This window comes from Bombina bombina, chromosome 5 (assembly GCF_027579735.1).
Source record: "Bombina bombina isolate aBomBom1 chromosome 5, aBomBom1.pri, whole genome shotgun sequence".
In the NCBI taxonomy this organism is placed as follows: domain Eukaryota; kingdom Metazoa; phylum Chordata; class Amphibia; order Anura; family Bombinatoridae; genus Bombina; species Bombina bombina.
Window position 1 is genome coordinate 872,616,789 of NC_069503.1, and position 25,981 is coordinate 872,642,769.

General features: G+C 37.1%; 1 protein-coding gene across 5 annotated transcripts in view; it reads left to right on the forward strand.

Moving 5' to 3' along the window:
- The window catches only part of DTNA (dystrobrevin alpha), a 685,079-nt gene that overhangs the window by 591,476 nt on the left and 67,622 nt on the right, over positions 1 to 25,981 (forward strand). For all 5 annotated transcript variants that reach the window (XM_053715018.1, XM_053715020.1, XM_053715021.1 and 2 more), the window contains 3 exons: positions 2,186 to 2,280; positions 12,297 to 12,410; positions 19,653 to 19,749. In XM_053715018.1, the coding sequence (XP_053570993.1) occupies positions 2,186 to 2,280; positions 12,297 to 12,410; positions 19,653 to 19,749 (306 nt within the window). The remainder of the gene's footprint in view (positions 1 to 2,185; positions 2,281 to 12,296; positions 12,411 to 19,652; positions 19,750 to 25,981) is intronic.

Below are 25,981 nucleotides of genomic sequence, written 5' to 3' on the forward strand. Positions count from 1 at the left end.
AGGGGGGAGAGAGAGCCAAAGAGGGGGGGGCAGAGCCAAAGAGGGGGGGAGAGCCAAAGAGGGGGGGAGAGAGCCAAAGAGGGGGGAGAGAACAAAAGAGGGGGGAGAGAGCCAAAGAGGGGAGGGGAGAGCAAAAGAGGGGGGGAGAGCCAAAGAGGGGGGGAGCCAAAGGGGAGGGGAGAGCCAAAGAGGGGGGAGAGAGAGAGCCAAAGAGGAGAGAGAGCCAAAGAGGAGAGAGAGCCAAAGAGGGGGGAGAGAGAGCCAAAGGGGGGGGGGAGCCAAAGAGGGGAGAGAGAGAGCCAAAGAGGAGAGAGAGCAAAAGAGGGGAGAGAGCCAAAGAGGGGGGGGGAGCCAAAGAGGGGGGGGGAGCCAAAGAGGGGGGGGGGAGAGCCAAAGGGGGGGAGAGCCAAAGAGGGGGGAGAGAGAGCAAAAGAAAGGATGGAGAGAGCCAAAGAGGGGAGAGAGAGAGCAAAAGAGGGGAGAGAGAGAACAAAGGAGAGGGGGGAGAGAAAGCAAAAGAGAGGGGGGAAAGAAAGCAAAAGAGAGGGGGGAAGAGAGAGCAAAAGAAAGGGGGGAGAGAGCAAGGGGTGGGACCGCTGTTCTGAAAAAAATGGCCCGTGTACACGGGCTTTAGTACTAGTAGTTAATAAATAGTTATTAACTATTTACTAGCTACCTAGTTAAAATAAATACAAATTTATCTGTAAAATAAAACCTAACCTGAGTTACACTAACACCTAACATTACAATAAATTAAATAAATTAAATTAACAAAACACAATTATCTAAATTACAAAAAAAATAAACACTAAATTACACAAAATAAAAACGAATTACTCCTAAGCTAATAGCCCTATCAAAATAAAAAAGCCCCCCCCCCCCCAATAAAAAAAACCCTAGCCTACACTAAACTGCCAATGGCCTTTTGCGAGGCATTGCCCCAAATAAATCAGCTCTTTTACCTGTAAAAAAAACAAAGGTAAAATACAAAGGTAAGTTTGTATTTAGTTTTAAATAGGAATTATTTAGGTAATAATAGTAGGTTTTATTTAGTTTTTTAAATTATATTTAAGTTAGGGTGTGTTAGGGTTAGGTTTAGGGGTTAATAGGTTTATTATAGCGGCGGAGTGGGCGGACGGCAGATTAGGGTTTAATTATATTTAAATAGTGTTTTTGATGCAGGAGGGCGGCGGTTTAGGGGTTAATCATTTTTTAAGTGGCGGCGATGTCCGGAGTGGCAGATTAGGGGTTAATAATTTTATTTTATTATTTGCGATGCAGGAGGGCCTCGGTTTAGGGGTTAATAGGTCGTTTATGGGCGTTAGTGTATTTTGTAACACTTTAGTTATGAGTTTTATGCTACAGCTTTGTAATGTAAAACTCATAACTACTGACTTTAGATGGCGTTACAGATCTTGTCATTTTAGGCTATAGCGCTCACTTTTTGGTCTCCCCGCAAAACTCGTAATACCGGCGCTATGAAAGTCCCATTGAAAAAGGACTTTTTTAAAAGTGTGGTACTGATGTTGCGTGACGGACAAAAAGGTGTGCGGTACACCTATACCTACAAGACTTGTAATAGCAGCGTTAGGGAAAAAACAACGTTATGGGCCATAACAATGCTTTCTCACTCATAGCGCCAAACTCGTAATCTGGCTGAAAATTAGATTGTGTAACCTGCAGGACAGGCACATTTGTAATGCGTGAAATTCAGGTTCTTAGTGACAACTCTTAAGTTAACAGATGTCTCCCAAAAGCTAAAAACTTTGATGTACAAATACAATTTTAGTTTAGAAAATACCATTTTAATTGCACTTGAGTGTAATACTATTCACATCAGTAGAGATCATTTTAAATCCTTTTACATATTTAGAGACTATAATCTTCTGAGAGTGCAGTACATAGTAATAACCTAGAAAATAGATTTTTGGGAACATCTTGAGAATAAGCCTGAATCTCACTGGGTGAATCTATTAATTTGCAGGTGCAATAAAATATACAAATGATGATTATAGTGGCCTGAAGAGTACATATTCTTATACAGGACAAAAAGAGTTTAGGGAAATAGAAAATCCCTTTGCTGTGTATTTATGTGCAATTTTCTGAATGAGCCTTATTTGCCTGTAATTCTGTAAAAAGGATTTTTCTGCAGAAGTCTGATATTAGGGATTTGTATTCACTACAGCAGGTTCAGCAGAGAGGGGGCCCAGATATCTCCTTTACCATTGATGCAAATAAGCAACAGAGACAGCTCATTGCAGAACTTGAAAACAAAAACAGGTACTTTTTTCATATTGTTTGAAATCTGTTTTGCTTCTGTAACAACAGGAATTATAAAATACATTTCTTTCCCATTTAAAATTCTGGGAAGTGTGTTCTAGCCTTAAAATGTGAGGAGCAGAATTTCTATGTTTTGTTTTGTTCTACAGATGTCAGTAGGACCAATGCATGATAAGCTGTTTCTTTCATGTAATTAGCAAGAGTCCATGAGCTAGTGACGTATGGGATATACATTCCTACCAGGAGGGGCAAAGTTTCCCAAACCTCAAAATGCCTATAAATACACCCCTCACCACACCCACAAATCAGTTTTACAAACGTTGCCTCCTATGGAGGTGGTGAAGTAAGTTTGTGCTAGATTCTACGTTGATATGCGCTCCGCAGCAGGTTGGAGCCCGGTTTTCCTCTCAGCGTGGAGTGAATGTCAGAGGGATGTGAGGAGAGTATTGCCTTTTTGAATTCAATGATCTCCTTCTACGGGGTCTATTTCATAGGTTCTCTGTTATCGGTCGTAGAGATTCATCTCTTACCTCCCTTTTCAGATTGACGATATACTCTTATATATACCATTACCTCTACTGATTCTCGTTTCAGTACTGGTTTGGCTTTCTACTACTTATAGATGAGTGTCCTGGGGTAAGTAAATCTTATTTTCTGTGACACTCTAAGCTATGGTTGGGCACTTTTATATAAAGTTCTAAATATATGTATTCAAACATTTATTTGCCTTGACTCAGGATGTTCAACGTTCCTTATTTCAGACAGTCAGTTTCATATTTGGGATAATGCATATGAATAAATCAATTTTTTTCTTACCTTAAAATTTGACTTTTTTTCCTGTGGGCTGTTAGGCTCGCGGGGGCTGAAAATGCTTCATTTTATTGCGTCATTCTTGGCGCGGACTTTTTTGGCGCAAATTTTTTTTTCTGTTTCCGGCGTCATACGTGTCTCCGGAAGTTGCGTCATTTTTTGACGTTTTTTTGCGCCAAAACTGTCGGCGTTCCGGATGTGGCGTCATTTTTGGCGCCAAAAGCATTTAGGCGCCAAATAATGTGGGCGTCTTTTTTGGCGCTAAAAAATATGGGCGTCACTTTTGTCTCCACATTATTTAAGTCTCATTATTTATTGCTTCTGGTTGCTAGAAGCTTGTTCACTGGCATTTTTTCCCATTCCTGAAACTGTCATTTAATGAATTTGATCAATTTTGCTTTATATGTTGTTTTTTCTATTACATATTGCAAGATGTCCCAGATTGACACTGAGTCAGAAGATACTTCTGGAAAACCGCTGCCTGGTGCTGGATCTACCAAAGTTAAGTGTATCTGTTGTAAACTTGTGGTATCTGTTCCTCCAGCTGTTGTTTGTAATGAATGTCATGACAAACTTGTTAATGCAGATAATATTTCCTTTAGTAATGTTACATTACCTGTTGCTGTTCCGTCAACATCTAATACTCAGAGTGTTCCTGTTAACATAAGAGATTTTGTTTCTAAATCCATTAAGAAGGCTATGTCTGTTATTCCCCCTTCTAGTAAACGTAAAAGGTCTTTTAAAACTTCTCATTTTTCAGATGAATTTTTAAATGAACATCATCATTCTGATTCTGATAGTGGTTCCTCTGGTTCAGAGGATTCTGTTTCAGAGGTTGATGCTGATAAATCCTCATATTTATTCAAAATGGAATTTATTCGTTCTTTACTTAAAGAGGTCTTAATTGCATTAGAAATAGAGGATTCTGGTCCTCTTGATACTAAATCTAAACGTTTAAATAAGGTTTTTAAATCTCCTGTAGTTATTCCAGACGTTTTTCCTGTCCCTGATGCTATTTCTGAAGTAATCTCCAGGGAATGGAATAATTTGGGTAATTCATTTACTCCTTCTAAACGTTTTAAGCAATTATATCCTGTGCCATCTGACAGATTAGAATTTTGGGACAAAATCCCTAAGGTTGATGGGGCTGTCTCTACTCTTGCTAAACGTACTACTATTCCTACGGCAGATAGTACTTCCTTTAAGGATCCTTTAGATAGGAAGATTGAATCCTTTCTAAGAAAAGCTTACTTATGTTCGGGTAATCTACTTAGACCTGCTATATCTTTAGCGGATGTTGCTGCAGCTTCAACTTTTTGGTTAGAAGCTTTAGCGCAACAAGTAACAGATCATAATTCTCATAGCATTGTTAATCTTCTTCAACATGCTAATAACTTTATTTGTGATGCCATCTTTGATATCATTAGAGTTGATGTCAGGTATATGTCTCTAGCTATTTTAGCTAGAAGAGCTTTAAGGCTTAAAACTTGGAATGCTGATATGTCTTCTAAGTCAACTTTGCTTTCCCTTTCTTTCCAGGGTAATAAATTATTTGGTTCTCAGTTGGATTCTATTATCTCAACTGTTACTGGAGGGAAAGGAACTTTTTTACCACAGGATAAAAAATCTAAGGGTAAATTTAGGTCTAATAATCGTTTTCGTTCCTTTCGTCACAATAAGGAACAAAAGCCTGATCCTTCACCCACAGGAGCGGTGTCAGTTTGGAAACCATCTCCAGTCTGGAATAAATCCAAGCCTTTTAGAAAACCAAAGTCAGCTCCCAAGTCCACATGAAGGTGCGGCCCTCATTCCAGCCCAGCTGGTAGGGGGCAGATTACGATTTTTCAAAGAAATTTGGATCAATTCAATTCACAATCTTTGGATTCAAAACATTGTTTCAGAAGGGTACAGAATTGGCTTCAAAATAACGCCTCCTGCAAAGAGATTTTTTCTTTCCCGTGTCCCAGTAAATCCAGCGAAGGCTCAAGCATTTCTGAGATGTGTTTCAGATCTAGAGTTGGCTGGAGTAATTATGCCAGTTCCAGTTCTGGAACAGGGGCTGGGGTTTTATTCAAATCTCTTCATTGTACCAAAGAAGGAGAATTCCTTCAGACCAGTTCTGGATCTAAAAATATTGAATCGTTATGTAAGGATACCAACATTCAAAATGGTAACTATAAGGACTATCCTGCCTTTTGTTCAGCAAGGGCATTATATGTCCACAATAGATTTACAGGATGCATATCTGCATTTTCCGATTCATCCAGATCACTATCAGTTTCTGAGATTCTCTTTCCTAGACAAGCATTACCAGTTTGTGGCTCTGCCGTTTGGCCTAGCAACAGCTCCAAGAATTTTTACAAAGGTTCTCGGTGCCCTTCTGTCTGTAATCAGAGAACAGGGTATTGTGGTATTTCCTTATTTGGACGATATCTTGGTACTTGAAATGATAACAAATACCATAATATCACAAAAACGCAAAAATGTGAAATAAATGTGATGAAATAAAAAACAAAAAAGTGATCATAAAATATACGTATTGTGTAAAGCCTAAATGCTTATAAAAGTTCATATAAGGATATATGTGTTCTCTTCAAAATCTTCACGCTTCTATTTTTCTTTCGATCCTCATATGAAAAGAAAGAAGAAATGCCACATAGCGTAACTCTGTAATCTTTTTCCAATGCAGAATGTGTATGTACAAATGGTTACTCACATGAGATGGAGCTATAGCCAAGCTCAGGTTAATGCGCACACCATACCAAAATGGGCCTAGATGAATACTTTGGGATGTCTAAAATTGGGTTGCACACTGTAGTGCAAATGAAGCATACTAGGTATATTAAAGTGACCTAGTGCACATAGAAACCCAGGTAATATTCAGCTGCAGCGGTAGATGTACTCCAAGTTGGGCAATGAAAAAAGGAAAGGAGACTCCAGTATATAAAATGACACAAATATTTAATAAAAAAAAGGTTTTAAAAACAATTCACAGATATATAATATAAACCTGTGGTCAGTATAAAAATGCTACGCGTTTCTAAGCGCTAACCACGCTTTTTCCTCAGGCAAGTGATATCTTGGTACTTGCTCAGTCTTCACATTTAGCAGAATCTCATACGAATCGACTTGTGTTGTTTCTTCAAGATCATGGTTGGAGGATCAATTTACCAAAAAGTTCATTGATTCCTCAGACAAGGGTAACCTTTTTAGGTTTCCAGATAGATTCAGCATCCATGACTCTGTCTCTGACAGACAAGAGACGTCTAAAATTGATCTCAGCTTGTCGAAACCTTCAATCACAATCATTCCCTTCAGTAGCCTTATGCATGGAAATTCTAGGTCTTATGAATGCTGCATCGGACGCGATCCCCTTTGCTCGTTTTCACATGCGACCTCTTCAGCTCTGTATGCTGAACCAGTGGTGCAGGGATTACACAAAGATATCTCAATTAATATCTTTAAAACCGATTGTACGACACTCTCTGACGTGGTGGACAGATCACCATCGTTTAGTTCAGGGGGCTTCTTTTGTTCTTCCGACCTGGACTGTAATTTCAACAGATGCAAGTCTGACAGGTTGGGGTGCTGTTTGGGGGTCTCTGACAGCACAAGGGGTTTGGGAATCTCAGGAGGTGAGATTACCAATCAATATTTTGGAACTCCGTGCAATTTTCGGAGCTCTTCAGTCATGGCCTCTTCTAAAGAGAGAATCGTTCATTTGTTTTCAGACAGACAATGTCACAACTGTGGCATACATCAATCATCAAGGAGGGACTCACAGTCCTCTGGCTATGAAAGAAGTATCTCGAATACTGGTATGGGCGGAATCCAGCTCCTGTCTAGTTTCTGCGGTTCATATCCCAGGTATAGACAATTGGGAAGCGGATTATCTCAGTCGCCAAACGTTACATCCGGGCGAATGGTCTCTTCACCCAGAGGTATTTCTTCAGATTGTTCAAATGTGGGGACTTCCAGAAATAGATCTGATGGCTTCCCATCTAAACAAGAAACTTCCCAGGTATCTGTCCAGATCCAGGGATCCTCAAGCGGAAGCAGTGGATGCATTGTCACTTCCTTGGAAGTATCATCCTGCCTATATCTTTCCGCCTCTAGTTCTTCTTCCAAGAGTAATCTCCAAGATTCTGAAGGAATGCTCGTTTGTTCTGCTGGTGGCTCCAGCATGGCCTCACAGGTTTTGGTATGCAGATCTTGTCCGGATGGCTACTTGCCAACCGTGGACTCTTCCGTTAAGACCAGACCTTCTATCGCAAGGTCCTTTTTTCCATCAGGATCTCAAATCCTTAAATTTGAAGGTATGGAGATTGAACGCTTGATTCTCAGTCATAGAGGTTTCTCTGACTCTGTGATTAGTACTATGTTACAGGCTCGTAAATCTGTATCTAGGAAGATATATTATAGAGTCTGGAAGAATTACATTTCTTGGTGTCTTTCTCATCATTTTTCCTGGCATTCTTTTAGAATTCCGAGAATTTTACAGTTTCTTCAGGATGGTTTGGATAAAGGTTTGTCTGCAAGTTCCTTGAAAGGACAAATCTCTGCTCTTTCTGTTCTTTTTCACAGAAAGATTGCTAATCTTTGGTTCGTATAAAACCTGTCATTAAGTCAATTTCTCCTCCTTGGAGTTTGAATTTGGTTCTGGGGGCTCTTCAAGCTCCTCCGTTTGAACCTATGCATTCATTGGACATTAAATTACTTTCTTGGAAAGTTTTGTTTCTTTTGGCCATCTCTTCTGCCAGAAGAGTTTCTGAATTATCTGCTCTTTCTTGTGAGTCTCCTTTTCTGATTTTTCATCAGGATAAGGCGGTGTTGCGAACTTCTTTTAAATTTTTACCTAAGGTTGTGAATTCTAACAACATTAGTAGAGAAATTGTGGTTCCTTCATTATGTCCTAATCCTAAGAATTCTAAGGAGAAATCATTGCATTCTTTGGATGTAGTTAGAGCTTTGAAATATTATGTTGAAGCTACTAAGACTTTCCGAAAGACTTCTAGTCTATTTGTTATCTTTTCCGGTTCTAGGAAAGGTCAGAAGGCCTCTGCCATTTCTTTGGCATCTTGGTTGAAATCTTTAATTCATCATGCTTATGTCAAGTCGGGTAAAACTCCGCCTCAAAGGATTACAGCTCATTCTACTAGGTCAGTTTCTACTTCCTGGGCGTTTAGGAATGAAGCTTCGGTTGATCAGATTTGCAAAGCAGCAACTTGGTCTTCTTTGCATACTTTTACTAAATTCTATCATTTTGATGTGTTTTCTTCTTCTGAAGCAGTTTTTGGTAGAAAAGTACTTCAGGCAGCCGTTTCAGTTTGATTCTTCTGCTTATAATTTCAGTTTTTTTCATTATAAGATTTAAACTTTATTTTGGGTGTGGATTGTTTTCAGCGGAATTGGCTGTCTTTATTTTATCCCTCCCTCTCTAGTGACTCTTGCGTGGAAGATCCACATCTTGGGTAGTCATTATCCCATACGTCACTAGCTCATGGACTCTTGCTAATTACATGAAAGAAAACATAATTTATGTAAGAACTTACCTGATAAATTCATTTCTTTCATATTAGCAAGAGTCCATGAGGCCCACCCTTTTTGTGGTGGTTATGATTTTTTTTGTATAAAGCACAATTATTCCAATTCCTTATTTTTTATGCTTTCGCACTTTTTTCTTATCACCCCACTTCTTGGCTATGCGTTAAACTGATTTGTGGGTGTGGTGAGGGGTGTATTTATAGGCATTTTGAGGTTTGGGAAACTTTGCCCCTCCTGGTAGGAATGTATATTCCATACGTCACTAGCTCATGGACTCTTGCTAATATGAAAGAAATGAATTTATCAGGTAAGTTCTTACATAAATTATGTTTTTTTTATTTGTAAATTATAAGAAACTGTAAGCGCCTAGCCTTAAAGGGACATTAAACCCAAATTTTTTCTTTCATGATTCAGATGGAGAATACAATTTTAAACAACTTTCTAATTTACTTCTATTATCTAATTTGCTTCATTCTCTTGATATTCTTTCCTGAAAAGCATATCTAGATAGGCTCAGTTGCTTCTGATTGGTGGCTGCACATAGATGCCTCATGTGATTGGCTCACCCATGTGTATTGCTATTTTTTTAACAAAAGATATCTAAAGAATGAAGCAAATTAGATAATAGAAGTAAATAGGAATGTTGTTTAAAATTGTATTTTCTATCCGAATCATGAAAGAACATTTTTGGGTTTAATGTCCCTTTAAATATTAAGAAAATGGGATTCTATTTTTAAAGGGACATGCAAATCCCATTATTAGCACACTTACATTTACATATAAGAATACTGCATCCTTTTTATTAACAAAAATGTTAGTTATTTTTGGAAATTTAACACAACCTTTTATGAGGATATGTCTATGACATATGTAATAGGAGATGACAACTTAGTTAAAGGATCATTGCAGAAGTAAAAATGAAATTCTAATTCATAGGAACATGTAAACCCCCCCCCCCCCTCACAGTTGCTGTGGACATCTGTGTTTAACCCCCACAAAGGAACAAAGCTAGGGGGCTGTATGACTGCCAATGCTGATTGGCTCACTGACTGCTTCCTGCAGTTGTCTATGGCTATTTATCTACGTGTTTAATCACTTTGCAGTGGTTAAACACATAGAATTCGACATTGAGTAGTGAAAAAATGACATGCTTTAAAAAGTTAGCGCATGTAATTTTTCACTACAATATCTCTTTAATAAATTATTTGTAGATATAATGTTTTGTTTTTCAACCTGGTTGTGGTTTCTATTTAGAACTCAAGTGATGCAACTTTTGATGCTGCACAGACATATCTAAAATCTGGGAATTAACTATGTCCTGGAATTTTAAAGGGACTATAAACACTAAATAAATGCTAGGTAGACTGATGCATTCAAAGAAAGATTAGTCTGAGAATAACATATAGATGTATTATTTAGTTTTATTAGCTGTTTAAATATTGACAAAATAAGTGTAAAGTTTTATTGTCTATAAAAAAAAGGGAGCTGCCATGTTGTAACTTACGTTACCTTCTCTGCTGTGGCCAATAAGGGACAGTTACACAAAAATTACCCAAAAAAGTCCCACATTGATGGTCCAAATGTACAAAGGCACCTCTTCTTGGCTACCGCAGATAGTCTTCAACAAATGTGCCAGAATCAGCTCTTCTTCAAATATATCACTCAAAGTACGGTAACAAAAACAAGAAGACACTCCAATGGCTCAGTATATCATAGTCTGAAGCACTAACAAATAGTGCAGACATTGCAGACTGGGTGTTTCGAACCTCCCAGCTGGTTCTCTCCGGTGGTCAGCTGTACTGGTCCACAGACAGGGTATTCAAATGAAGCTTGTACAAACAAAGTCAATAAACAAATTAAAAGAAAAAAAACGATATAGGCAAATTCATATAAAAACACATAAAATTGTTCAGTTTGTCACATTTATGTTATGCCATTAGCACTGTGAAACTCTTTGCAGCAGCGTTAATTTTTTATGTGTTTTTATATCACCCCTTTCCTATATAGGTTTTTTTCCTTTTAATTTGTTTATTGAGTGAATTTGTATATTAGTGGAGGGCACCCGAATCAAGTGAGTGCGGTCCTACTTTAAAATTGTAAATAACATTTTCTTCTAAGTGAAGGTCATAGAATTTAAAGTATTTTGATTAAAAAAAACCTAAAACATATTAAAATGATATTGCATATTTTAACTTTTTTGACTAGGAAGGGCTCAAAAATGTTTATCTATGTTTATATTTGTGTATGTAAGTGTACACATACATATTTACACATACAAACACATAAATACACATAGATACACATGTATAGACATGTACAGTATACATACACATGCAGCATATCCCTTTGTTACCATTTTTCAGTATAAATGTTAGATTTTAAAAAGAAAAAAGCTTGCGTGTAATACTTTATTTTAATGTGTTTTTGTTGTGTTTTGTGAAACTTTTTTTTTTAACCCTTACACTTTACTTCAGGTCACGAGCACAACCCATAACTGTCAACTTAATATCAGCACAATTTAGCATGGTCACAATATCCATTGAAACTAATGTGTGCACTAGAGTGATATCTGCAGCACTAATCCATCTCTGGTAAATCTGATTTATCATGGACTTTTAATTCAAGTTGCAAGCTAATGTTAGCGTGGTCCAACGATATTGCTTATCGCGTCCCGCGCTATCATTAGCGAGCAACTTGTAATTTGGCCCTATGCGCTTTTAAAAATGTATGGTATTGGTTAAAAGAAAAGCATCTTCTAATAATGATAAACTACTTTCATATATAACTAAAAATGTGTGAGTTCCATGATATTTAAAGAGCTCATAATAAATTGTTTAAAGACAAACATCTTTTAATCCGCTTCTTTGTTTAAAGGGATATTCTCCGCAAATTGTTTAATTATGCATATTAAAAATAAATATATTTTAATATTTTCTGTAATTTTAACTCTGAACATTGTGTTATTCAAGCTTCCCCTAGAGAGGCTGGACAGCATCTTGCAGGATCCTAAACTCTGAATGTTCAACATTCTACACAGTGATTGTTTTATTAGTGCAGAAACTCATTTATAAATGTCCCTAACTGGCCATGGCAGAGGACATAAGATTAACAATAGTCAAGTGGCTTTTCAATTGGTGTTTCCATTGACTGCAGAGCAAAGCAGTTTTGCTAAATTACAGTTTTATAAGTTTTACAAACCTTTATTTTGCATATAAATGCAATGCAGATCATTATCATGGATATATAATATTCTTATCTAAAGATGCTTTTGCATGTAAGACATTTCACTAGCTCTGGTAAATAAACAATATAAGAATCCTCAAATAACCAATATCTCTACATTTCTTATGGTACATAATTGTGCTTATTCTGTAAGATTTGGAGAGCTCCTGCACACTAGTGAATTGTCTTGATATGATGAAATAGAGTTCTTATCTTTCTTAGTGAACTCTAAGGAACTATGTATCTTTTTTTTAATGAAAGATTCTAGTATGTGTCCTTTTTATTTTACTTGTGAAAAGATGACCAGAAACTGGTTAAGTCAAAGTAGTTATTTCATGACCCTTGAAAGTGTTCTGCACAGATATTTGGATTAATCTATCTGTAAAAACATTGTTAAATAATTGTTACTTATTTCAGTTTCCGTTTTCTCATCCCTTAAGAGAAATCTTGCAGGAAATTCAGAGGTTGCGGATTGAGCATGAACAGGCTTCTCAGCCCACACCTGAGAAAGCACAGCAGAATCCCACTCTCCTTGCTGAACTACGGCTGCTCAGGTAAACACAGACTCACATTCAGTAAGAACTTACATGAATCACCAGTGAAACACATTTGTCTATGTGATGTCTTCTTCTGGAGGGAAGGCAACACATTGTGCCGTTACTCACATTCAGTAAGCACTTACACGACTCACCAGTGAAACACATTTGTCTATGTGATGTCATCTTCTGGAGGGAAGGCAACACATTGTGCTGTTACTCACATTCAGTAAGCACTTACACGACTCACCAGTGAAACACATTTGTCTATGTGATGTCATCTTCTGGAGGGAAGGCAACACATTGTGCTGTGACTCACATTCAGTAAGCACATTTGTCTATGTGATGTCATCTTCTGGAGGGAAGGCAACACATTGTGCTGTGACTCACATTCAGTAAGCATTTACATGACTCGCCAGTGAAACACATTTGTTTATGTGATGTCATCTTCTGGAGGGAAGGCAACACATTGTGCCGTGACTCACATTCAGTAAGCACTTACATGACTCACCAGTGAAACACATTTGTCTATGTGATGTTATCTTCTGGAGGGAAGGCAACACATTGTGCTGTGACTCACATTCAGTAACACCTTCACAGCTCACCAGTTAAACACATTTGTCTATGTTATGTCATCTTCTGGAGGGAAGGCAACACATTGTGCTGTGACTCACATTCAGTAAGGACATTTGTCTATGTGATGTCATCTTCTGGAGGGAAGGCAACACATTGTGCTGTGACTCACATTCAGTAAGCATTTACATGACTCACCAGTGAAACACATTTGTCTATGTGATGTCATCTTCTGGAGGGAAGGCAACACATTGTGCTGTGACTCACATTCAGTAAGCATTTACATGACTCACCAGTGAAACACATTTGTCTATGTGATGTCATCTTCTGGAGGGAAGGCAACACATTGTGCTGTGACTCACATTCAGTAAGCACTTACACGGCTCACCAGTGAAACACATTTGTCTATGTGATATCTTCTGGAGGGAAGGCAACACATTGTGCTGTGACTCACATTCAGTAAGCACTTGCACGGCTCACCAGTTTAACACATTTGTCTATGTGATGTCATCTTCTGGAGGGAAGGCAACACATTGTGCTGTGACTCACATTCAGTAAGCACTTACACGGCTCACCAGTGAAACACATTTGTCTATGTGATATCTTCTGGAGGGAAGGCAACACATTGTGCCGTTACTCACATTCAGTAATCACTTACATGAATCACCATTGAAACACATTTGCCTATGTGATGTCATCTTCTGGAGGGAAGGCAACACATTGTGCCGTGACTCACATTCAGTAACACTTACAAGACTCACCAGTGAAACACATTTTGTCTATGTGAAAAAAGGGGGGTATTTCAGTCCTATAAGGATAGAAAATATCTTTTGGATGACCTTGTGGTGCAACTATGGCTTAATTGGTAGGTAACTGCCCAAAAGTGTGCTTGAGCATAATAATGTACAAGTATACACAATGAACCTATATTAGATAGGTAAAGAAAGGATAATATTGAGGAGGATACCAATGGCACTACAGAGATTTTTTAAACGTTCCCTTTATATGTGCATTCAAAAATAGATAATAAATTAGGGATAGGTAGCTTGTACTGGTCTAAAATTTACAACTAATTCAACTGAAAAGGGCTGAAAAAAAAGAGTACAAATATAGCACTCACAACGTTTAATTGTATTTAGGTAAGTGAGCAAAGTATGAAAATATTTAAAACTTTACTTTTATTAAAGTATAGAAAAAATAAAAAATTTAATTTTAAAAAGTGCAAATGCTCCTTCTAATTACAGGGTGTAATTATAAATATTTTATGAGGTTATTCTCATTATTTCAGAGGATTCCCATATTATATTTTCCACCAAGCTGTAAGCATAAAGGTGGCCAAAATTTGTAAGGAATACGATTGAAGTATTACCTCTTAATACAGAGTAAAATATTTTACCTCTTAATACCGATAAATTATTATTACCTTTTAATACCGAATATATTATATTTTGGAGCGAGCATTGCTATTTAAAAAAGAGAGAGAGATGCCACTGACGCATTTCGCCATTGTTGCTTTGTCAAGAAAGGATAATGCTATTTAGCAGATATTTTGATTATATATAAAAATAAGACGTTTATTTGTAATTCTTTAAAAGACAGCATGAGAACAGTGGAGTGACTGCTGCCACCGGGAAAGTTAAAAACACATCTCTGTCTCCAGTATTTATAAAGTTTGCCAAAACTAATTAGGTGTTTGTCTAAGCATATATAGTTTTTTTAGCAATGTCAGAAATTGCTACTATAAAGTAGGATTAGTATTGTGGGATCCTAGGCTTTGGATTATATTAAGGATAAAAGGTTGTTAAGTAACAATACGAATATCACTTGCTACCAAGCCACAGGACACATATAAAGGAAAAAGTTCCTCCCCGTTATCAAACCACCCTCATTATAAACCCATTTTTGGACAAACAAATATATATTAAACAAAGACAAACTGTTGTTTCAACAGGACAGAGAGCTGATTAAAATATGAGAAAGATCCCTGACGCGGTCGCGTTTCACATTACGTTTCCTCAGATGACATCACATTTGTCTGTGATGTCATCTTCTGGAGGGAAGGCAACACATTGTGCCGTGACTCACATTCAGTAAGCACTTACAAGACTCACCAGTAAAACACATTTATTTATGTGATGTCATCTTCTGGAGGGAAGGCAACACATTGTGCTGTGACTCACATTCAGTAAGCACTTACAAGACTCACCAGTGAAACACATTTGTCTATGTGATGTCATGCTCTGGAGGGAAGGCAACACATTGTGCTGTGACTCACATTCAGTAAGCACTTACACGGCTCACCAGTGAAACACATTTGTCTATGTGATGTCATCTTCTGGAGGGAAGGCAACACATTGTGCTGTGACTAAGGATGGGTGAATGTGCTGAGAGTGTATTTAGTTTGGTAGAATGAATAGTCCTGTGGACATTCTTTTTGGACAATTGAATGTTGATAAGAATATAACTCCATTAAAATTTAGTTTTCGAATGTTACTCTCATTTTCGAATGTTTATAATTAGATTGAATATCTTCATTCAAAATTTTGAATATAACATTCGATTTAAAAAGTGCTATTCAGAAGTTCCATAGTTCATGGCAGGGAATTTAACAAACAAAGTAGATACAAATATATAAATTCAAATGTTCCTTTTTAGAATATACAAATATATAAATTCAAATGTTCCTTTTTAGAATATTGCATAATTTGAATATTACATTTTAAAGAGAGCATTAGAAGTACTATTACAAATATATCGATTAAAAATTTTTTAATTCAAATATTGCATAATTTGAATCATATTATTAGAAAATTTTGAATCTAATTTAACATTTAAAGAAAGCATTAGAAAAGGCCATTACATTAAACAAATTTTAGAATGTTGTACAAACATTCAAAATTTGAAACAAATGAACGAATGTGTAAAAATTTGTTTCATTTTTCAAATATTGCAAAACATTCGCCCATCGCTAGACGTGACTCACATTCAGTAAGCACTTACATGACTCACCAGTGGAAAACATTTGTCTAAGTGATGTCATCTTCTGGAAGGAAGGCAACACATTGTGCCTTGTCTCTTTAAACCTTGATAACACACAAGAGATCATTGTATAGCAGATCTGCTTCTCCCACAGGAAACTCTAACTATGTGTTTCGAATTGAGCTGAGGATTCTGGGTAAACATATGCAAAAAAGCTTCACAATGCCTCAGCGTTTTGCTTCCAAATATCCACTTTAAACATGGCCTCCCGCGTGTCATAAGTGCTGCCTGCTGTATGCAACTTTACAGCATAGCTGGGAGTACAGCAAGACAAGTCTCATTAGACCTATTCAATACTATATATATATATATATATATATATATATATATGTGTATATATGTGTATGTGTGTGTATATATATATTTATAAGTTATTGTGAGTTAAAATATAAGATAGGTATATTTAGAGGCAAAAAAGGTGAAGGTGATTTGCATATATTTATCCAGAATCCTGTGCTTCATTGGAAGCACTTTAGAGTTTCCTGTGGGAGGATGTTTGGATGTGCTATACAGTGATCTATTGTGAATCACTATACTATATAAAGTAAATTGGGGGTTTTCCTCATCTTTTTATGTGCCATAACTTATTTTGAGACTTTTTAGATATCCAAATCTTAGTAAATCGGGTACATAGGATAGCATTTGGATACTGGGAAATTCTTTTTATAGTTAGGGAACCAAAGCTTCTGTTCCACAGAATGAGCTCTTAATGTGGTTTCTTGCCTATGGCAGCTACCTTTTTAATACTTTAATAATTAATAATAGCTATTCATAGGAATTATATATATATAGATTTAAAATGTATTTTATACTATTGTAACTGCAATAGGATACATATACACTAGATTTATTTGTTGTGTCATCATTATTTGTGCTATTAATTATTAATTACTGATGGATCCCAAGGCTGAACATGAGATATCGCAGAAAATGCAGCATGTCTGCAGAAAGCATGGAAAACATCTAGGAACTGTTAGCACTTACACTTTGCAGCACTTCTCCACATTAGATAGTTCTCTTCAGACAGAGCTTTGCTCTGGCTGAACTGTGTACATTTTCCTTAACACAGTGCATCCAGAGTCAAGTGCTGTTTGTAGAGAACAGTAAATATGGAGCAGTGCTTCAATACACTTTTATGGAGCAGTGAGCAATGCACCTTACTTAATTCATATTATCCATTTTTCTTCGTTCTTTTGGTATCTGTCTTTAAAAAGTAGGAATGTAAGCCTAGGAGCTGGCCCATTTTTTGTTCAGCACCTGGGTAGCACTTGCTGATTGGTGGCTAAATTCAAATCAAACAGTGGTAGCGCAGCATAGCAAATCAGACAGTAGTTGTGCAGCATAGCAAATCAGGCAGTGTTAGTGCCGCATAGCAAATCGGACAAGGGTAGTGCTGCATACAAAGATCAGACGGTGGTTGTGCTGCATAAAAAATCAGACGGTGGTTGTGCTGCATAAAAAATCAGACGGTGGTTGTACTGCATAAAAAATCAGACTGTGGTTGTGCTGCATAGCAAATCAGACGGTGGTTGTGCTGCATAGTAAATTAGACAGTGATTGTGCTGCATAACAAATCAGACAACTGTAGTGCTGCATAGCAAATCAGACAGTGGTTGTGCTGCATAGCAAATCAGACAGTGGTTGTGCTGCTTAACAAATCAGACAGTAACTGGGCTGCATTGCAAATCAGACAGTGGTTGTGCTGCATAACAATTGTGTGTATATATATATATATATATATATATATATACACACACACACAAATATATTTAGAATTACACCTAAATCTTATTGATTATTACTGGCAGTGAGTGACACAGTCTGAGATAGATCATAGAGCCACCACCCCAGGAGGACTTACCTCCATATTGATATGTTCTCCCTCAGTGGCCATCTGGTTGTTCGTGATGGGGCTGTAGCTGGGAGAAGTTCTCCGGGTGGGAGCGCAGCTGGACACACCAGTGGGAGCGTAAGGGAGGGCAGCACATGTAACACCTGTCTGTGCTGGAACCAAGCATCGCTGCACAGGGCCGGTGTCCGGTCTGGTGGGCTTGACACTTCAGCTGTGCCTCCAGCATTGGGCTCTGCAGTCTGCACAGACGTGACATCAGCCTGCAAGTCAGTCTGTAGTAAAGTTTGTATTAGTGACTGTTTGTTGTCCCAGGCAAGCAGCCAACACTTTGTGTGAAACTGTGATCGCACCTGTGTTAATGCTGGCGTGGCCCCTATCGCTCAGCAGTTTGCGCTCTGCAGCAACTGAAATTGTAAACAAAATATGCGCACTAAATGTTGCTGGCTTAAAAAAAATATTAGTGTTGGCTGTTGCATGCCGCTCCAAGATTGTGCCCCCCTGCTTGCGCCGGGCCTGTTCAAAATGACCTGCAGAAAATGTTTCACTAAAAAATCTCATCACAGAAAGGTAGGAAAAGCTCTGCCTCTGATGGAGTCTGTTGTGTATTGGGGAGGGCAGCTGCACCATCAGCTACACCATGCAGGTTCAAATGATCATGATACCATGGAAACTGAGCAGCTTCTTCATTAGATATCTGGGCAATGTCTGTTCAGGGCCATTGCAAGGATTTTTGTCCACCCTCACATTTTGCCATGAGCCGAGTATTCCTTACAATAAATCCTAATCCTGTCATAGAAACAAAACACCCATGAAATACATAATCCCCCCCCCCCCCCCTCAGGTCAACACATTTCTGCAAAAAATAAACTTTTTTTATGCCTTTCAAAAACAAAAATAAAAATTGTTCTTGACTGTCAAGTCCAACCAACATGAATGTCCTCATCACTTGCAAAACTCATTCCTTGCAAGCGATCTTTAAATTAGGGTTATGGTTTTATCTACCTTTGTAGAAAGAGGTTTTGGTCTTCTGTCCTGAAATCACAAGGGAATTTAAGAACATTTGTTGTGCCCTGTACCTTCTATATGAGGTCTGAAAACTTCATGTAGTGTATCAGAGGGCTGATGTCCATGGATTGCAAAGCATCCCAGTGGTATATATGGTGCATTTTATATATTAAAGGGATATGAAACCCAATTTTTTTATGATTCAGAGCATGCAATATTAAGCAACTTTCTAATTTATTCCTATTATCAATTTTTCTTCGTTCTCTTGGTATCTTTATTTGAAAAAGGCATGAATTTAAGCTTAGGAGCAAGCTACAGTTCGAAAAATCAAAAATGGGTCAGCTCCTAAGCTTTTCAAATAAAGATACCAAGAGAACAAAGAAAAATGATAATAGGAGTAAATTTGAAAGTTGCTTAAAATTGCATGATCTAGTTGAATCTTTAAAGAAAAAATGTGGGTTTCACATCCCTTTAATTTGAATCCAGGGTTTAGCAGCGATCTGAGCTCTCTCTTTTACATATCAAATGATCAGGCATATGTATCATAATAAATTATATTGTCACACTTTACTGCACTTGTTCTATGCTTTATACTTACACTATAGTCATGTTAATGTTTGTTTTGTATATATTCAAACTCAGAGTATCCCAAACATACAGACGTTTATTGATAAAGTACAAGACATCTAAATCCACAGGTTTGTTCCTCCCTAAATGTAGAACAGAAAAACCGAACATTACCTTAGGGCAGAGATAAGAGAAACCTGTAACTGACTCTTGTTATCCTTCAGACAGCGCAAGGACGAGCTGGAGCAGAGGATGTCTGCGCTGCAGGAGAGCAGGCGGGAACTGATGGTGCAGTTAGAAGGCCTAATGAAACTTTTGAAGGTAAAGAAAGACATAAATTGACAGCCCTGATGCTGCCAGCAATTTACAATTTATGGTCTGCTTGACAAATATCTAATTCATTTTTATATATTAAGAAAAAAAAATTCAGAAAATTAGTGGTGCTATAAATTGTTTAAAGCATTTTTTAAACACATTATTTTCTTTTACTTAAAACACGTTATTTTCTTTTAGTTTGTGTTTAACCCCTGCAATGGATTTAAATATGTAATCAAAACTTTGCTGCTTTTGTGGCATTCCAGGTGAAGATACAGCTAGCAAATGAGAAGCAGGTATACCTGCATATGCTCCAATCACTGGCTGTATCTGGAACAGAATTGGGGTGTTCCAGGAATGCACCTTTGACTATGTGTTTAATCATTTTGAAGGTTAAACGAAGGGCATTTATTTTACAAATAAAATGCTCTAAAACAATAAAGCATTTTAGTTTTAAGATGTAGTTTTACACTAGAATGTCCCAAAAGTGCTAGTCACACTTTATACAGATGTGTACAGTTTTCTTATCTCACCTTATAGAAATGTACCCATCATGCCCTTCTTCAGCCCTTTCACATCATCAGCAACCTTTAACCATTCATTTAGATTAGTTGCTACAGCTCTGTGGTACAAGGCTCACAACGCATACATGAATTACATTAGTTTGCTAAACGTTTGTACAACATTCTAACATTTGTTTTACATCATAGTATTTCTAATGCTATCTTTAAATTTAATATTCAAATTATGCAATATTCTAATTAGGAAAAAAGTAATCAATATTTTTTTATTATGTATCAATTTACAAAATTCCCTCCCACATGAATTATTGAACGTCTGAATAGTATTTGTTAAATTGAATGTACATGCAAATTTTCGGAAATAAGATTTGTTTAACTAATTTTAAGGGTTTTTTGCCCTAATTGACATAGGTTTTTCCAAACGAATGTCCACAGGACTATTCATCCGACCAATTAATTGTATTTTTGACACATTTGCCCATACATACTAGTAAGTAGAAAAATCCATATTGTTCAGCTATTACATGTTGGAGGAGGTGATATTAGTAGCACAATTATATCAACAAGATTCTAATGCAACTGTCTCCAGTGTAGCTGTTAGTATTGACAGCAGAGAATTGTAATTTTATCCATATTTGTCAAGAATATGATAGACAGACAGATGATAGAATAAAGATAGATAGATGATAGATTTGCTATTTCTAAAGTTTCTCCATTATAGTTTGCAGTGATTTTGCACAGAACTCCCTACTTTGGAATAGATTACAAGCGGAGCGCTATTTAGTGCTCACTTATTAATATTGCAAGTTGGAAGCTTTTAAAAGTATTATGAGTTGAAAGTAAAACGTTTGCATGTGAGCGAAAACCCGACTCGTGCAAAAAGTTGAACTTCGAATATTGCGACTGAGTTAATTTTTTTCTCCCCTAGACTTCAATGGAGCATGAAAACTGCAAAAAACCCTAACACCCATACTCGCGTCCTTCGCTAAACACAACATGAAATATTAATATTTCATATTCCAGTGTTCTTCAAATAGTAGAATATGTTCTATTTCTTCTTAAATATATATATATATATATATATATATATATATACAAATGCAAAATTTGTTTTTTTAGCACACCTTACAAAACGTTTATATACACATCTTTGGGAGTGCTGCTAATATGACCCAGTAATTACACAAACAAAAAGGTATTGGCGCACATCCGTTTTCAAAAGCACAACATATTTTTTGAACTGCTGCAAAAAAATGCCTGCCAACAACATCAAGAGACAACTATTCTTTTTATATCAAATTGGGATCTTAGTCACACAATATGGCCATATGTTGCTTAGCCAGTCACCACTTACAAGCTGCCCCAATATAGACTGGTCCTAACACTATAGTCCTTTTGCCACAGAGGGCTGAATCATTTCTGCTTTGACTCTTAATAATAGAATGAGACTCCCTGGCTTAATATTCACAACTCTATTACACTGTCATGAGCACACCTGAGCTTGGGTGGGGTGCTTTAACCAATGGGAGATGGTCAGTCTCCCTGATTATGTTTAAATACAAAATTTGTTTTTTAAGCACACCTTACAAAAAGTTTATATACACATATTTGGGAGTGCTGCCAATATGAGACAAAGAAAGGGGGAGTGACCAGCGCCAAAAAAATAATACGACAAACTCCAACTAGAAAATAGGGATCTCTCATCAAGCCCTATGAAAGACACACTAGTAGAAACAACAATACTAGGGAGCGCTTAAGCAAAGCTGAAGTGTATCATAAACAGATAAGAGACCAACAAAAAAAAATTATATATAAATAAATATTCACTAATCAAACAAACAACTGCAGAAGATTAACCGCAAGAGTAGAATTGGCAGTGAATATAAATAAACCTAAAAATATATTGAATCAATCAAATATTCAAAAGGCCTTGCGCAAATAATATTACAAATATTAAAAATACAATACTATGAAGAAGGTGCCGGTTACATATAAAACAATGTTATTTAATAATTGCAGTATACAATTAGAACATTTATAGCACACTAATAGGTTGACCAAGTACAATATACAATAAATCTCAGCATTGTGTAAAACAGATACGAAATTGATAAAAAGATTGATAAAAATGCAAATGTGATGCAAATTGGACCAGTGTTATAAATGTGACAAACATATAAGTCAAAACAAAAAAAGTATGATACATTGGGTAACTGGAATAAATATCTCTGTACGTGATTCGGCTATGAAATCAGTATGGGTAATACCAACAAGATCTGTGTAGAAAAGTTCAGATATAAATCCTATTTGACAGAGGATCTCAAAAGATGGCCGAGTAGCTGTCCTTTGACTGTATCTTTAAGAGTGTGAGACCTTGACAGCGTGAGGATCCTCCTATGGAGAGGGGAGTTCCTTTTAGTGTAATATCGAACAACATAATAAAAAACGATATCTGTACTCACAGTTCAAACTGTTATTAATGGCATCAGACACACAGTACTCCGGTCACACTACCAAGATGGAATTTCCACAGAACACATGTATTCAGTGGCCCTAATGTCGGGCGGAGTGTCCTAATTGTTTGTATGTCAGGGTTGGTATATGACCTAAATGTAATACCTCTATGGAATAGGCGAAACTCAGTGGCTGCAGAGAATAGTTCTAGGGTCGGATCGTATGCAACAAATCCAAAAACCTTAGATCCGCCTTTGGCAGTATTACTGTTCCACGAATGCAAAATTATTATTTTTTTTAAATATTTAAATATTTTTTTATTTTATGAGAATTATACAAAATACAGTATATAATATCAGACCCGGCCTACGGGTTACACAGTATGGCCGGGAGTGGATGAGAGTGAAATCATTTTACAACAAATGATAAAGGCTATATAAACATATTATTCAATCATAGCAACAAGGTAAGTTTCCTAACAGAAAGAGTTGGGGGGAAGGAGGGTAGGGGAATAGAAACAAATGCCCCAAATGGGTCATCCCTAGACTTCACAGAGCTATCATAAGTGAGGGAAAATGTGGTCAGTAAACAACCTGCAAAGGTTATTACTGAAGCTGAAAATCTGAGGGGGTCAGAGTCAGGTGAGTCCATGTGTAAATGCTAGTATATGTTAGGTTTGGTACTAATGCGAGTTTAATTGCCAGATTCCGATTTATCTATATAACAAGTGTGCTTCACTACGGAAGCAAAGAGCAACGCATTTCAAATTGTGTTTTCAAGCTGAAAAAGAACACAATTTGAAATGCAAAGGCGGATCTAAGGTTTTTGGATTTGTTGCATACGATCCGACCCTAGAACTATTATCTGCAGCCACTGAGTTTCGCCTATTCCGTAGAGGTATTACATTTAGGTCATATACCAACCCAGACAATTAGGACACTCCGCCCGACATTAGGGCCACTGATGTGTTCTGTGGGAACTCCATCTTGGTAGTGTGACCGGAGTACTGTGTGTCTGATGCCGTTAATAACAGTTTAAACTGTGAGTACAGATATCGTTTTGTATTACGTTGTTCGATATTACACTAAAAGGAACTCCCCTCTCCATAGGAGGATCCTCACGCTGTCAAGGTCTCACGCTGTTAAAGATACAGTCAAAGGACAGCTACTCGGCCATCTTTTGGGCTCCATGAGATCCTCTGTCAAATAGGATTTATATCTGAACTTTTTCTACACAGATCTTGTTGGGATTACCTATACTGATTTCATAGCCGAACCACGTACAGAGATATTTATTCCAGTTACCCAATGTATCATACTTTTTTGTTTTGACTTATATGTTTGTCACATTTATAACACTGGTCAATTTGCATCAAATTTGCATCTTTTTATCAATCTTTTTATCAATTTTGTATCTGTTTTACACAACGCTGAGATTTATTGTATAGTGTACTAGGTCGACCTATTAGCGTGCTATATATGTTCTAATTGTATACTGCAATTATTAAATAACAATGTTTTATATGTAACCGGCACCTTCTTTTATAGTATTGTATTTTTAATATTTTTAATATTATTTGCGCAAGGCCTTTTGAATATTTGATTGATTCGATATATTTTTAGGTTTATTTATATTCACTTCCAATTCTATTCTTGCGGTTAATCTTCTTTAGTTGTTTGTTTGATTAGTGAATATTTATTTATATATAATTTTTTTATTGTTGGTCTCTTATCCATTTATGATACACTTCCGCTTTGTTTAAGCGCTCCCTAGTTTTTTTGTTTCTACTAGTGCTGCCAATATGACCCATTAATTACACAAACAAAAAGGTATTGGTGCACATCCATTACATGACAGTGTAATAGAGTTGTGAATATTAAGCCAGGGAGTCTCATTCTATTATGAAGAGTCAAAGCAGGAATGATTCAGCCCTCTGTGGCAAAAGGACTGTAGTGTTAGGACCAGTCTATATTGGGGCACCTTGTAAGTGGTGACTGGCTAAGCAAAATATGGCCATATTGTTTGACTAAGATCCCAATTTTATTCAAAAAGAATAGTTGTCTCTTGATGTTTTTTGCAGGCATATTTTTGCAGCAGTTCAAAAAATATGTTGTGCTTTTGAAAATGGATGGGCGCCAATACCTTTTTGTTTGTATGTATGTGTGTGTGTGTATATATATATATATATATATATATATATATATATATATATATATATATATATATATATAGGTATAGCTATTAATAGGACTATCTATATAAAAATATAGAACATATTCCTCTATTTGAAGATCATTGGGTTGTTAAATATTTATAGTACATATAGAGTAGCTAGGGAAGGTGAGATAGAAGAGACAGGGTGGATAAAGATGGGAGTTAGAGGGAGAGTAGAAGAGGCAAAGAGTTGGGATATCAGGGGAAAAGAGTGGATAGCAAAATAGGGGGGGGGGGACAGCAAGAGAAGACAGCTGAGATGAGATGAGAGAATGGAAAGAGCAGGGAGAAAAAAGAAAGGAGAAGACAGTGAAAGGGGAGAGATGAAAGAGGAAGATATTAGAGTGTTGAAAGGAGTGGGAGAGAGAAGGGGTAAGAGAAAGGAAGGAGGGAGAAAATTGAGTGAGAAGAGGAGGAGAGAGAAGAGGGACAAAGTGAGAAGAGGAGGAGAGAGAAGAGGGACAAAGAGAGAAGAGTGGAGAGAGAGAGGAGAGAGTGAGAGGGAGGGGAAAGAGAGAAGAGAAAGAGTAAAAGAAATGTGACTTGCAGCATATCACCTCTGGTTGCAAATGGGGTTAAAAGTAATAACCACACAAAGTGTAGCTTCACTGCCCCCTTAACATATTAATTAATGCCTGTGTCCTCCTGCCTTCTAATTACGCTGAGGCTGACAGCATTGCTGTAGGGAAGGTAGACGGTGGAGGGAAGGGAGGAACCGCCACTTGACAACCAGAGAACTTGCGTTTGTGTCTGCGATGTTGACACTAATATGTTGCTTGCATGATGACCTATGCTTTTTAAATATATTTTGGAATAAAGTGAATATCTGAATTTTTACCGTTCCCCAAGAGTGCAAGGCGTTTGTTTGTATTCATGGTTAGAATATCAGGCTAATACAGAAGGCAGCTGATGATGTGACCTGGTGGGGACAGGTCACTATACTACCAAAACAAACTGTCCCCAGGACAAATAAGTACTATTTTTTTCTCCCTGGCTGACATAACCAGAGCTCTGAAGTTGCGCTAACCCACTGGTTTCCAAACCTGTCC